This window comes from Cyclospora cayetanensis, unplaced genomic scaffold, assembly GCF_002999335.1.
Source record: "Cyclospora cayetanensis isolate NF1_C8 unplaced genomic scaffold, CcayRef3 CcayRef3_contig_191, whole genome shotgun sequence".
NCBI lineage: Eukaryota > Apicomplexa > Conoidasida > Eucoccidiorida > Eimeriidae > Cyclospora > Cyclospora cayetanensis.
In genome coordinates this window covers 1-13,328 of record NW_020312138.1, presented here as the reverse complement: position 1 = coordinate 13,328, position 13,328 = coordinate 1, and the positions used below count along the sequence as shown (strand labels likewise).

Here is a 13,328-nt window from a genome sequence, read left to right as displayed (position 1 = left end):
AAGCCCTTGTTCTATCGCAACAATGACTTGAAACAGCTTTAAATTCGATTACAATGTACAAGTAAAGTCAATCAGAGGATATCATACGCTCCAAAAATGGGTTTTGCTAGATGGTATAGTGCATTTTCGGGGTACATATATATACAAGAGTGCCCACAGAGCACTGGCTGGCCATTCGATACTTGAACTAGGCTATGTCCGCCTACCGTGCCCGGCATACAATTCAAGGGGGCATGGAGCGAGAAAATCGGGATTTAGCTATGGAGGTTCGAGAAGCAGCCGATATGCAGTTTGATAGCGGGCACAGCTGCGTGTACGTGTAGAGCGTGAAGCTACGCTTGAACACTTTTCACTGCACCAGTTATAGCTTGCTAAGAATAAGGGGACAACTATTCACTCAGCTTGCCTGTTCGTATGGCCGCTATCGCACAGTAGCTTTTACTCGATACAAGACAACACAATGTGTGTGTGTGTGTGTGTGTGTGTGTGTGTGTGTGTGTGTGTGTGTTTGCCCTAGATGCCCCGTTCAGCTAGCTGTGAATAAATAGAGTATTTAGAGTGTACACATACGCGTACTGTAGCTGCTCCCATCCCCCATGTCGGAACTGTGGAGGGGGGCGCGGACAAAGGAAGACGAAAGTTCTTTTTTAGTAAGCTCAAAAAAAATGTATAGAGTCAGTATTGAGTCCGGATTTCAGTATCTCTACTGAGATATTATCTAAAGTGCGACGCAAAATTACCGCAGAAAAGTGCCAGGGGTGGACTTGATCTCTTGTTCTGCGTCATGATGGTTCGCAGTTGTAGGCCAGTCTTAAGGCACCGCAGGACGCACAATAGAACTTCGGATTCCTGTCAGTAATGGCACACCTGCGAAATTCGGCAAGCTTCGAGCCATGAGCAACACTTAATTAAGTAGCTCTCTCATCCTTAAAGAGCTCCGTTCGATGCCCTCCCTACGGCTAACTCCAATACATTGCGGGTAGACCTGAGATAAACCACTGGGAAAGCCCCGATTCGTCTACGGGGTGGCCTTTGAAGACGAAAAGTTCATAATATTCAATGCTTTGAGCCTTTTATAGATTCGCTTTCGTCACTTTTATCGATTCCCCCCAAGCCTGAGATTCAGCTGCTTTCGGCATAAACCGATGAGTCAGCGCTTGCATGGTGGCTTATACTTAGTTATCTCTTCAGGCGGAAGATTTCCTTTACAAAAGTAAGCCCAACATTAAAAGGCTTGTTACATCAATAGACATGCCGCCAGCAATCGCTTCTCCTCATCTGCAGCGCACAAAAGGAAGCTCCATCGCCAACTGGCTGATTTACCTGGAAGCGCTGGCCAATTCCACGCCTATCATACTTGCCTGCTTGTAATATCCTGATAAACGCATTTACGAAAGTTTTCAGCAGACAAGCCATGCCGACCTACCAGATGTGGAGCTACTGGATTTGCAGTTTGAAAGCCGGCCAGCTATGCCCCAACAGGTGTTGTGCCACAGTCCAAGACCATCACCCAAGAGCCCTTATCCCCAACCCGTTGTCAACGAAAACCAAGCTTTTGAGCCTCCACACATATAAGTCCAAAACATGTAGTTGTTGTAGGAAAGGCTGACATCCCACTGCATCTACAGTCAGTGGAAGAGCGGGGACTAGCCGCACCGAACCATAAGGTGCTGCCGACTGTAGCGCCACATGCAGACACGTAAATGTAGGTTGAATACCGATTTGAGAGGAAGTCATTGCTCATACTTCAAAAGAATTCCAGTATCCTTCTCTCACTTCTTCCTCAAAGCTCCGACAAGAGACGAAAGGGTTAGCTAGGGTGTGCGTCGCTGAGCATTCCGTACAATCCAATAACTCACAGCTAGCTGCACGTGGCATCTAGGGCTCATGCATGCAACATTGCGTCTTTTGTTACGCTAGGGGTACTCTGCAGTAATCAGGACATACAAACAAACAGATTAGTCAAGCCTTTCGTGGCTAATTCTTAGCAAGTAGTCTAGTAAGAAGACTCTAGTCGTTCCTTCGCCCCGGTACAAGCACTGTCCTCGCCTTCATACGATGCACGCTGCTGAATATTTGGGATTAGGTACGGGCATTTTTAAGCAGCACGTCTGGGAAACAGTTTTCTACTAGCCTCCATAGATTGGACGGCAAAGGCTAATTATTTGTAGTCCTTAAATTTTCCCTTAGGCGCTGCTACAAAGGAGAGATGCAATCACAAGCCCCTGAATTGTGCCCTGCTGGGCGTGCTCTGAAGCATGCACTGCCATCTGGCAGTCCTGTAATTAGCTAGATCTGGCCACATGGCTGCTTTCTACGTACGTGCATGGCGCGTTTCAGATGTGTACCGATTGCCCTTATCGATGTAAAGAGGTAACGCACCCTTTTGTACATTATCCAGCACATACCCCTTTAAAATAGCCATCAAACACAAGATTTGGATGCTGTAGGATGCGTGCTTGAAGTCCCGATGTACGCCACTAGGGGCCCACCTGTACCTCAGAAGCCATCTGCAGTCGCAGTAAGTGGTTCTCGCTGGTTATTATTGTTTCAAAATGCCACGACATTCGCAAAGCACGGGCACGAAAACTCCACCACACTATGAAATATCTCCTGTTTTGCGTGGATTTAAATAATGACGCTGCCCTTATTGTTCAACCTGAAGCTCTTGTGCACGGAGGCGCTCTCTATCTGACAGGTGCAAGTTCGACATACTTTAGCAAAGAACCACTAGCATCTCCGTATAAAGTGGAACATACGATGGAAATCGCACATAATGCCACCGTCACAGAAGAGCCGTTCTGAGATGCATACGGGTGGTTTTGGCGGAGGCGCAGCTCCCTAAGATTCGCTCTCTGCTTCAGTACGAACTCGAAGGTACTCCGTCTTCGTACTGCAGAGACAGCGCACGCGTTCTCATGACTCGCCCTTGTCCAAAAGCCTCCCTTTTAATGGATATAAATTTGCTAGCTGTATGTTCTTTGTAATTTCATGTGTTCAACGTTGTTATGCTTCGCTAGGCTCGTCGGCTACGGGTTCAACAGGCAGGGGCTGGGCTGATCGGGGCTGTTGTATGCTGTCTCGTGGGGTTTGTTCAGCGCTTTATGGACCTTAATACTTGAAATGTCCTTGTTAATCACGTAAACGTATTTAAGTGACTTTGTTGTGGGATTCTTAAGGTGTATTTCTGGCGGAAGACCGGACATTTGCACTGTTCCGTGCGACCGCGCCAGATCGGGTAGGGAAACAAACCTGATCTCCAAAGGGTTTCAACGGAGCTATACATCGGTCTAAAACAGAATAGGAGATCATTGCCAAGTTTTTAATCTTCCGCTGGGTAAAGGGGGATACTCACACTTAGGACCATCCCAATGTGTTCCTCATCGGTGGGGTTTAGAAATCTCCCGCAGTGTTGATGCTCTACCCGCCTTCTTCGTCATCAAAACATCTTCCAAAAGCTAGGCTTAAAAATATCAGCCGCCTTAGTTGCTCGGCGAGTTTGCGTTTGCCTCTGTCGTGCTCAAGGAACGCCTTTTCTAACTCTCGACACTTGGTTTGCTCGGGGCCTCTCACTCTCCCCTTTCCTGTAAGAGAGAGCGATGCGGATGGCGTGGTGCAATGGCTCTGGCTGAAGTCTGGGACGGCTCGGCGCGAGGAAACCACAGAAACCCACGCCGTCAGGCTTATGCAGTGTCTTTCCTTGACCTTTTTTGAAATATGGAACAAGAGCAACCCTGAGAAAAGCGCAATGCCATGGACGAAGTGCCGACCTTGCTCTATGAGTTCGCGTCTTAAGCTACCGCCCTGAGCGAGCAGAGGACTCTCTGTCACTCCCCTGGAGAAGCACGAGCGGCACAGAAGAATGCCGAGAGCAGTGCAGAGCTCTAGAAGTGTGACCTCTATCATGTGCGGACTTACAGGGCTCCTTCCCGCTTTTTTGTGCTTGCCGTTGATGAAAATAATCTTCGATGGTGGGTAAACGTACGAATCGCTGCCGTGAAAACTTTCCTCGACTGCATCTGCACGCGTAGCTACGCCCCCTCATGAGGTCTCCCCCAAAGCGTTCACCCTTTGGCCCGTTTAGTTTAGTTGTCTGGCATGGCTACATGCATGCATGCATGCATGCGCATATGACTGAAGGTTTTGCTTTTGCCTGTATTCCCGGTTCGTTTACAGCTGCAGGCTCGCAAGCAGCGCCGCCCGCCTCTGCTGTCGATAGCGCTTCATATTTCTTTTCTTTTGAGGCTTTTGACACGGGAAGTGTGCCTTTGTGCGAATGCACGGGGATCAAAGTCAAGGAGTTTCAGTCCGGCGGTCAGTGCGACTTGGGGTTTTCGGTGGGGTTCTCCAAATTCTGCTTCATCCCGCCGTCTCACTGCGCTACCGTGAATCCAATGGAGAGTGCAACAGTCCCTGCTGACGCGTGGTGGGGAGCCGCCAAGACGGGGGAAGAGAGGAGCAACATCGAGAAGGTGGCTAAACTCCTTGAGCAGGCACCTCAGCCAGCGCAAGCGCCTGCGTGCCACTGCTGGACCCTCGGAGACTTCATGGTGGCACCCTGCGCTCACCAAGGGTACTCCCGGGGTGGGAACAGCCCTCCTCGCTTCGTTGCCTCTCTCGAAGACTTGTCTCTAGAGAGTCTTTGGGAAGCGCATGATGGCATCCTGCATGCAGAAAGGCAAGCCTCAGAGGTGCAGGACGCAATCCAGCCGCCCTCTCGCATGCAAGCGAACGGTGCTGCGACTAACCACCTGCAGAAGGACCAGACACACGAACTCGGTCGGGAACTGCAGTCCCCATGGGCCCCACAGCAGCAGCAGCACTTTAGGGAAAGAAAGTTATTACGCCAAGAAGGCGTTGAAGTGGCTGCAAACGGCGGAGGGGGGAAGGGCGGCAGCAGCTCTGGCGACGCTGCATTCGCTGCAGCAGCTGGTGAGGGAGGGCCTCATTGCCACAGGAGCTGTGCCGGCTGTCTAGACTCTGGGCGTGACCGCTGCCTTTCTTGCGTTAATCAGCTTCCCTACCCTTACATCCCTCCCCCCACTCCCCAGTTGCCTTTAGACTCCGCCGGTGCGCGTGAGGAGGCCCCCGACAGCGGGGGCCCCCCTCTCGCTCCTGCGCCGCAGTATCACGCACTTGTAGCGGTCCACCAAGACGGCAGTGGATACTGCATCCCCTTGGCGTTCGCTAGTGACGCATCTGCAGATCCAGGCGACGCCTGCATGCGTCCCAGCTCGGCGTGCACGACAGCGGACGGCGAGGGCTCCGGGTGGAACGGCTACTTCGATTGGCTTTCCACTGCCAACGCCGCAAACAGCAGCAGGCACACTCGCGACAGACACTGCCACCCCTCATGCGCCGTCTGCCGGGCAGACTGCTGCACGGAGAAGTCTGATAACTGCCTGTCTTGCAAGGGGAAGCGTTGGGCATTTCACCCAATCTACAGGGATGGAACTGGGCATTGCGTAGACCTTCGCCCTCTCGAGAGTCAAGAGGATCTCGTTCCTCGGGAGGGAGAGGAAGAAACAGCCGAGGCAGTACAGGGGGCCTCTGCGGGAGTCTTTGAAAAGGAACACTCCTTAGGAGTCCAATCGCCAGAAACAAGCACCTTTGCTGCTATATTCCAGTCTGTTCTCAGCAGTATTTTTTCTGTACCTAATGTGTCAGACGCAGCAAACGCTGCAGAACATGCGTCCTCTCCGAAGGCAGGCAGTAGTCGGAAGGGTCCTTCCTTTCTGCCAGACCGCTCAGTGTGTGAATTTTTGCCACGAAAAATCCAGGATCTGCCTCTCCGTGCGTGGTCCCAGCTCGTCTTTGTGCATGCAGACAACAACCTTGAAGAGTCTGCGCTTCTGGATATGGAGGAAATGCTGCATCCGTGGAGAGGCGAAATAGTGAATAGACAAGCCCGAACGGCTGCAAGGGGGCCGGGAACATCCTCTTTCCCGGTAGGCGGCTCTGCACTCCCCGGATCAGTGGGTCAGGAGGCCCTTGAAGACTTGTACTTGGTGGTACTGATTGACAGGAGCAACCAGTCAACGACCACCGACATGAATACCGTCCACGCGTGCCCCGAGCTGGAGTACTCCTCACTAGGCGAAGGAGTCAAGCAACTCCCAGGATCGAGCGAAGTCGAACTGAGCGCACAAATGGCGTTTGAGCTGCTCCGTATCCACCTTCGAAACGGACGCCGTGAATGGCTCCTTCTCCGCAGTCTTGGAGAGGTGTATCGTAGACACGCGGTCCCGCGCATGCGCGTCTTCCTCGTACAATTAGTTCTCAAAATATTAAACACAACAATATATGCCACACGTTCAGTTCATGTCTGCACACAGCAGTCTGAGAACCGGCAACTTTCATTGAGCAACAGAGAGGCGAATCTGTACTGATGTTGAATGCAAGAACGTATCCAAAAATGGGTCCTGAGCAATATAATAATATACACCTTTGGCATTACGTCAAGATACCATCTGGCTTTCCTGCGGAACTTTGAGAGGAGAGCCATAGCGCCTATACAGCTTGCGTGATTGCTGTTTCGCTATCTCATTTTCCATGATGGTTTTGACCTCTGTTCTTTTTTACATTGCGCCTCCTTCCTGTGCATTTAGCACTGCTTTATGTCACAGAAGTGTGTTGGATAAGTGCCCAATCGCGTAAAGTCTTCTGGCTTTCACGAAGTTGATTTAGAAGTGAATGATGCCTCGCACTTGGGAACGCTATGCTGAGCACTATTTCCGTTTGTCCTTCGTAGGTAGACATGAACGATCCGTCAGTATTGGAGAATGCAGTAACGCGCTTGTTGGATATATTTCCCTCACGGCACTACGCTGCGATTCTTTGGAATCATGGCTCTGCGTGGGTCGGCTTTGGAGATGACGACAGCAATCCGAACAGCCAGCCCATGAGCATTCATGAAATAGCGCTTGGCCTAAAGAAGTAGGTGCTGCTTTTCCGTTTCCAATGCTTCGTGATGAATAGATGGGTTCTTGAGATGTTCACGTTGCTACACAGGTGGGTGTCCAATTCGTCTGTTTCTGACATTCAGCGGCATTGCGTCCAGCAAGCTGGGGAAAGTGGATCGCTCTTTTCGCTTATCGCTGCTCGGGTTTGATGCCTGTCTCATGGGCTCCTACGATGTCTTAGAGACCCTCGCTCCCCTGACGCACTTTTTCATTGCGAGCGAGGATAACGAACCCGGACATGGTTGGAACTACAGGCACGTGATTTGCACTGATCTTCCCCGGTTATGCACTCCCTGGAGTTTCATGGTGCTGTGTGTCATTATGAATGCCTCGTCATACGCTCAAAGCGGCTTTGGGAGAATGCACAATGCTAACGTATACAACTGCAAATGCCGCGAACCAGTCGTACCGTACAATATGCCCGTGGCGACCTGTACACGCAAAAGTTGAGAACTGCATTTTAGGGGTTTCATCCATGAAGCTCTCACCACGCCAAAGCGAAAACGGCTAGCTGGCGCCGTGAAGGCATGCGTTTCAAAGTTTCTCGTGCTTCAAAACATGGGGTGTGCGTTCATCAGATCAATGGACCCAACAACTCTGACCCGCAAACCGCCCCCACCCTACAGGGTGGCTACAGCGTTTGAGTACGGCACGCGATTCGTTACCAGTTACGGACTGCACCCCCCGTCCTCGAATGCACTGACTCTGGCGCTCATTGAGGTGCGCGGTTTCAACGAATTCAAGCAAAAATTCGAAGAACTTCTAGAGGTAGGGGGCTAAGCGGTGGAAGCATTTCATGATGCTGGCGGGCCGGGGGTAGGGCAACTGTGAAGGCACAAGGGAATCTCCAGAGCCAGCATTCGTACTGACTACTTCAAGGCTAAAGGGGAAATGAAGATACATGTACTCCTGCAGCGTCTTAGAGTGGCTTAAACTGCTGAACAGCTAAAGGCAACGCAACGGTGCCGCATTTACGCCTCTCAGAAAACAGCCGTTTTTCGTTTAGTTGGAGGTGGCTGCATCCTCCTCTTTGCACTTTGTGTGTAGCTTGCAAAAGACAAAACTTTTGTCCACTACATGGACGGAAGTGCATGCATGCATGCAAGTACAGTTAGATTAGCACTCTTAAAATTTCATGATGGCGTAAGGAGTTGCTTTCCAGCGTTTCAGAAAGGTGGCGGGTGGTGAAACGGCGGAGGCTCAGGCACAGTACTCTTGGCTTCTGCCGCGCCAGGCGTGCTTGGAGAGGCCTCTTTTTGTCTTATCTGTGCTTTATGCCTCGTCCTGATTAGGGTCTGTATTCATGCGGAGGGAGTAACATAACGCGCCGCGTGAGACGGGCGCTTGCGCAGACGTTCAGCATTCGGGGGTGCCGCATGTTGGGCCTCTGCAGCTGCTACGACTTGAACGATTTCCTAGCCAACCTCCTGCAGCAGTTTGCCAGCGATCAGAGCGAACTAGGGAGGACGGATGTGCAGCCTTACATGCATGAACACGAAGCCAGAGGGGTTCAAAGCGCCAGCGCGATGGAAGCGTTGCTGCGCTTTCCGGGGACGGATGGTCCCCAGCCAACACAGCCAGGCCTGCACACATACACCATAGACAGTATTGGAGCTGCACGCAGAGCACTAACCGAAAAAGTCATTGCAGCAAGAGTCCTCTTCAGGAAAATGATCGTGGCAGAGGTCGGCAGCAGGGAACCTGGCAGATACGGCGGATTGAGCATTTACTTCCCTGACCCGAACATGGCAGTAAGTCTCGACTCCACGGAGAGAAACGTGGCAGGCGTGCGCGTGTGGAGGTGTTTCAAAACTTTGCCGATCAGTGCAGTTGTCACCACACTCCTACCCCGCTAAAGCATGCACGCGCACCTCGCCCTCCTTACTGCCTGGTATCACTGTTGCATGATGGGGAGTGCGGCTTCCTTTGCACTGCCCTCCCCGCCCCCACCCGTTCAAGTGCCACGGAGTACCTTGCGCTGCTTCTGCTTCAAATGCCACACGAACTGCAATCCGCCTTCTCCCTTCAAATGCCACACGAATTGCAATCCGCCTTCTCTCCTCAAATGCCACACGAATTGCAGTCCACCTTCTCTCTTCAAATGCCACACGAATTGCAATCCGCCTTCTCTCTTCAAATGCCACACGAATTGCAATCCGCCTTCTCCCTTCAAATGCCACACGAATTGCAATCCGCCTTCTCCCTTCAAATGCCACACGAATTGCAATCCACCTTCTCCCTTCAAATGCCGCACGAATTACAATCCACCTTCTCCCTTCAAATGCCACACGAATTGCAATCCGCCTTCTCTCTTCAAATGCCACACAAATTGCAGTCCACCTTCTCTCTTCAAATGCCACACAAATTACAATCCGCCTTCTCCCTTCAAATGCCACACGAATTGCAATCCGCCTTCTCCCTTCAAATACCACACGAATTGCAATCCGCCTTCTCCCTTCGAATGCCACACGAATTGCAATCCGCCTTCCACCTCCGGTGCCGGCTGCTTGCTTTGGGGCCTTGTCGCTGAGTCTCTCGAAAGTTGCAGTCTCTGTTCAGTCCGTGTGGAGACGCTTTCTTGTGCTGCCTGCGCCTTTAGGTGACGTGCAAGGCACAAAGAAGTGCAGCTAGTTGGGCGCGTCGGTATACCCATTTGATTCGCACAAAGTTTTCTTCCTTTGTTGTGTCGGTCCTGTCGAATCGAAAGGGCAGCGTGTGCTACGCGCCGTGGGGAAGCGCTGGCGAACCTGGAAGTTCCTTTCCCAGCTCTTTGCCTGAAGCAGATTCGGAGGCAGAGCAATGGTTTGGCATACTCTGCAGCAGACTCGTCCAGCCCTTCTCGAACGAGCACTCAGACGCTGCCGTCGGGATATCCGCTGTTCTCCCTTCCACAGTGGTGTCAGCCCTTATGTTCAGAGGTATGGCATTTACCGTCTCGGCCGCTACAGCGCGCTAACACCGCTCCTGCAGGCTGCCTGATGATGCATCGCAGTAGCGTCCCCTGCCTCCGCCCCTGAAATGCAAATTCGCTGCACCTGCATGCACTCACTCTCCTGTTTTGCCCGCTGATGAGGAGCTGCTAGGCAGACCAGCCCACCCCCTAAGAGGCCCACTGATTTGCGCTTCCTCCGACGCTGCGTGTGGGGAGCAGCCTGCCGCGAACTACCGAGGCGTGTGTTTGCTGTGCCTACTGCGCATGGAGAACAACAACGGCGCTCCCTCTAGACAGGCTGACGCATGCACGCTTAGCTCCCTAAAGCCTGCAGCCCGTACTGTTTCCCCGTTTGATGCGGCACGCAGGCTTTGCGACTGAAGCGGCGATTCCAGGGGGGGGGAAGAAGGCAACCGAAATCATTGTAACAAGCACTGTGCAGGCTACAATGACGGATGCGGAGGTTAAAGGGCCGCTGGCATTTGCGCATGCCGCTACGCCTTCTGCGGAGTCGCAGGGGGGGGGAAGCAACGCAGCTTCGACATCCCCCCCCAGCAGCACAGCGCAGCCTTCCCCTGCGGCAAAGCTGCGCAATTTCACAGTCGTTCAGGGGTGGTGGAGTTCCCACGTGTGGACGCTGAGGCAGCAGCTGCATCTTGACGATCCTTTGAAGGACCCTCGACTCGAGAGCTCCCACGCCAGCCGCTCAGGAAACCCCGAAACTTCCACGATGGAAGCGCTCTTGGTTGCCTTGCAAGATGGTCTTGCATCGTCGAGAGCCGGATCGGGGAAGGTGAGGAAAAGCACGCAGAGTTCGAGCCGCGTCGTCGAATGCAGCAGTTCTCAGAGAGTCTCTCCAAGCTCTGTAGTCGTTCCTTCACAAAAAGGCTTGCTTCTAAGGGCCGAGGCAGCACCGGCAGCAGGCCTGTGGTGTCTTTACAGCGCATGTTTTTGAATTTTTTGCTATAGAGCCCGTAGACGCACTTCGATGGCTGCCGCAGCCCACGCCCACCGTGCACGCTGTTTACAAGCTCTGTGATGCGTGCTTGGCAGGAAACGACATTCAGCTTTCCCTTTCTGTTCTTCGCAAACGCCGTGGAAGCCGAGTGCCTGGAAGATGGGGTGTTGCACACGGAGGATCTGAGGGGGGGGCAGAGTGCTCTTGGCAGGCGGGGTGCTCCGTCTGGAGGGATTGCAGGGGAGTTTTCCTCAGTCCTGCCCACGCGCAAGCTGCAGGCAGTCGAAGACAAGGCTGCAGCTTCAGACTCTGTCTTCTTCAGCGTGGCTTCAGACGCAGCGCATGTTGGTGGCAGGCGTGTCTTATCGTCAACGGTGCTGCTTCCACTGAGGGAGACTACGGAGAGCTTCGAGAACGACCTTGGCGATGGGTTTCGTCCTGCCTCGAGTGCAGCAGCAGCAACAGAACTTGGACTGCTGAACAGTCTCGCACATACTGCCCGCAGGCTGACTGAGCCTCCAGACGAGGCACAGAGGGAAGCGCGTCTCCCTGGCACTGCCTCCCCTGCCCGCCGCCTCTTTACCGCGAGAGCAGGCACCTCGCCTTGGCTTCTCCATGAGCGTCTTGGTCCTCAGCCTAAGAGGCCTCGTGATGTGAACTCCCAATGTGGCATGCGCGCATTTCTCTTGACTGAATGGAATTCCAAGACAAACGCTGCTTCTGAACCTGTAGGTGTTCAACACCCGCGGCTGTAGCTCTGCGTGGCGGGCAGTCGCACACAACCTCTGGCTTCCCAACAATATACGCCACTAATATAGGCGTTAAATTGTGTTGACAAGGGCGGCCGACTGACGGCGGGGGTGCAGAGGGGGAGAGCAGGGAGGGAGGAAAAGAATCCGACTGAAAACGCAAATACGGGCAGCTAGGAGTGTCGCGGAAGGGGGAAAAGGTGCAGGCAGGTTGCTCGACGGCTTCATTTGAAGCTTCATTTGAAGCTTCACGCCGCACGCCGAAATCAGCGCTTGCCTTTTTAATCAATGCTTCTCTTGCTGCCTGAGTAGGGGCCACCCCGATACTCGCCTGACGGCCAAAAAGACCTCCTTTCAACTTGCATGCACTGTGTGCCATTCACCGCTGCCACTGCAGAGTGCTGCGCTGGGTGTGATGATTCCTTAGGTCTTGTACGTGATCAAGAATGAAGTCGCTACTGAGTGGCCTCGCGCACATGGAGGCCTTTTATTGCCAATACAGCACCGGCTCAGGAAGCTTAGTGTTCCCCAGCAAGCGTTCCAGGTAGGCGAACCGAGAGAGAGAGACAGAGATTAAGAGATATATATATATATACATACAATATATATATATAAAGCGAGAGAGAAAGAGAGACAGAGAGAGAAAAAAAGGAGAAAAAGAGAAAGAAGGTTGAGCTTCCAAGCAGTCGTTCCGACTGTGGAGGATCCCCTGCTGGCATATTAAGAGGCATCCTAGAGGCCTCTTGAAAGGCGTTATCTTCAGCTGCATGCGAGAAGTGCAGTGGTTGAGTCTTTGTCATCCAGTGCAGCAGCAAGCCACACTGGTCACTTTAGGCCGCCAGAGGCCGTATGTGGAGAAATGCGTGCATAGTATGGACGCTTGCATGCATGCATGCATACTATGCATGCACGTCGCCTGACGATGCTCCCTGCTCCGCCTCAGCGTGGCCACTCGCAAGCGCATGCACAAGAGAAGTCTGAGTTTATGGCTGCGCAAAACGGGGAGCAAGCGGATCCGTCGATATACTTCCGCAGTCGAAATTCTGACAGGGCGAAGACACCTCCCGAACAAGGTTCTGACAGCTTGCAAGGTGCCAGACGCTCGTCCACTCTTTGGACGCGACGCATGCATGCGTTTCCCAGCGCCTCGAGGGGGCAACTGCCAAGTCGTCAAGCTACGCCAGTAGACTCCTCGGCGATCGTGCTCGAGGAGACCCTTGCGGATGTTACTTTCGTCTGGAATGTGGACTCTGACTTAGGGAGGCTCGCGCTTCAGCGAACGACCATTTCACAGTTTCTGCGTGAGCGCCAGGCGAAGAAGGGCAGGGCATTCGAGCAGCAAACTCTTCGCAGCGGCAGCACTGAACGCGTGAGTAAGGGTGTGTATGTATGTGTGTGTGTGGGTCTGAGGGTGTATGGTCGGATGTGTAGTTATGAGAGGGTGTGTGTCGGTGTCTTAGTGTGGGTATGTCTGTGTGTGTAGGGATGGTTGTCTGGATGTTTGTGATTGTGTGTAAGTGAGTTAGTTTGCGTGCGATGGGTGGTAGATCAGGTTGTGTTTGTGTTTGTAGTTGTTGGTGTGCTTGTGGTTGTGTCTGTAGACGTTGGTGTAGGTGTTTGGAGTTTTTTTGTGGGACGGGTATGAAGTTTCAGGATCGTTTGTGTGTTTGTGTTTTTCGGTGTGTTTGTTTTTTTTTTTTTTTTGTATTTAATGTGTTTTTTATTTT

The 13,328-nt window shown here is 52.6% G+C and overlaps 1 protein-coding gene across 1 annotated transcript; it reads left to right on the top strand.

Annotated features, from left to right (window-relative positions):
• Positions 1 to 4,130: 4,130 nt before the first annotated feature.
• On the top strand, positions 4,131 to 12,970 carry LOC34621103 (the record flags this gene model as incomplete). Its single annotated transcript, XM_026337587.1, has 13 exons — positions 4,131 to 4,779; positions 4,927 to 5,269; positions 5,318 to 5,537; positions 5,571 to 6,224; positions 6,752 to 6,936; positions 7,541 to 7,730; positions 8,255 to 8,713; positions 9,562 to 9,880; positions 10,263 to 10,701; positions 10,926 to 11,580; positions 12,029 to 12,145; positions 12,271 to 12,339; positions 12,578 to 12,970. Coding segments are annotated over exons 1-13 (4,692 nt in total), but the record flags the coding sequence as incomplete, so codon positions are not given.
• Positions 12,971 to 13,328: the final 358 nt, after the last annotated feature.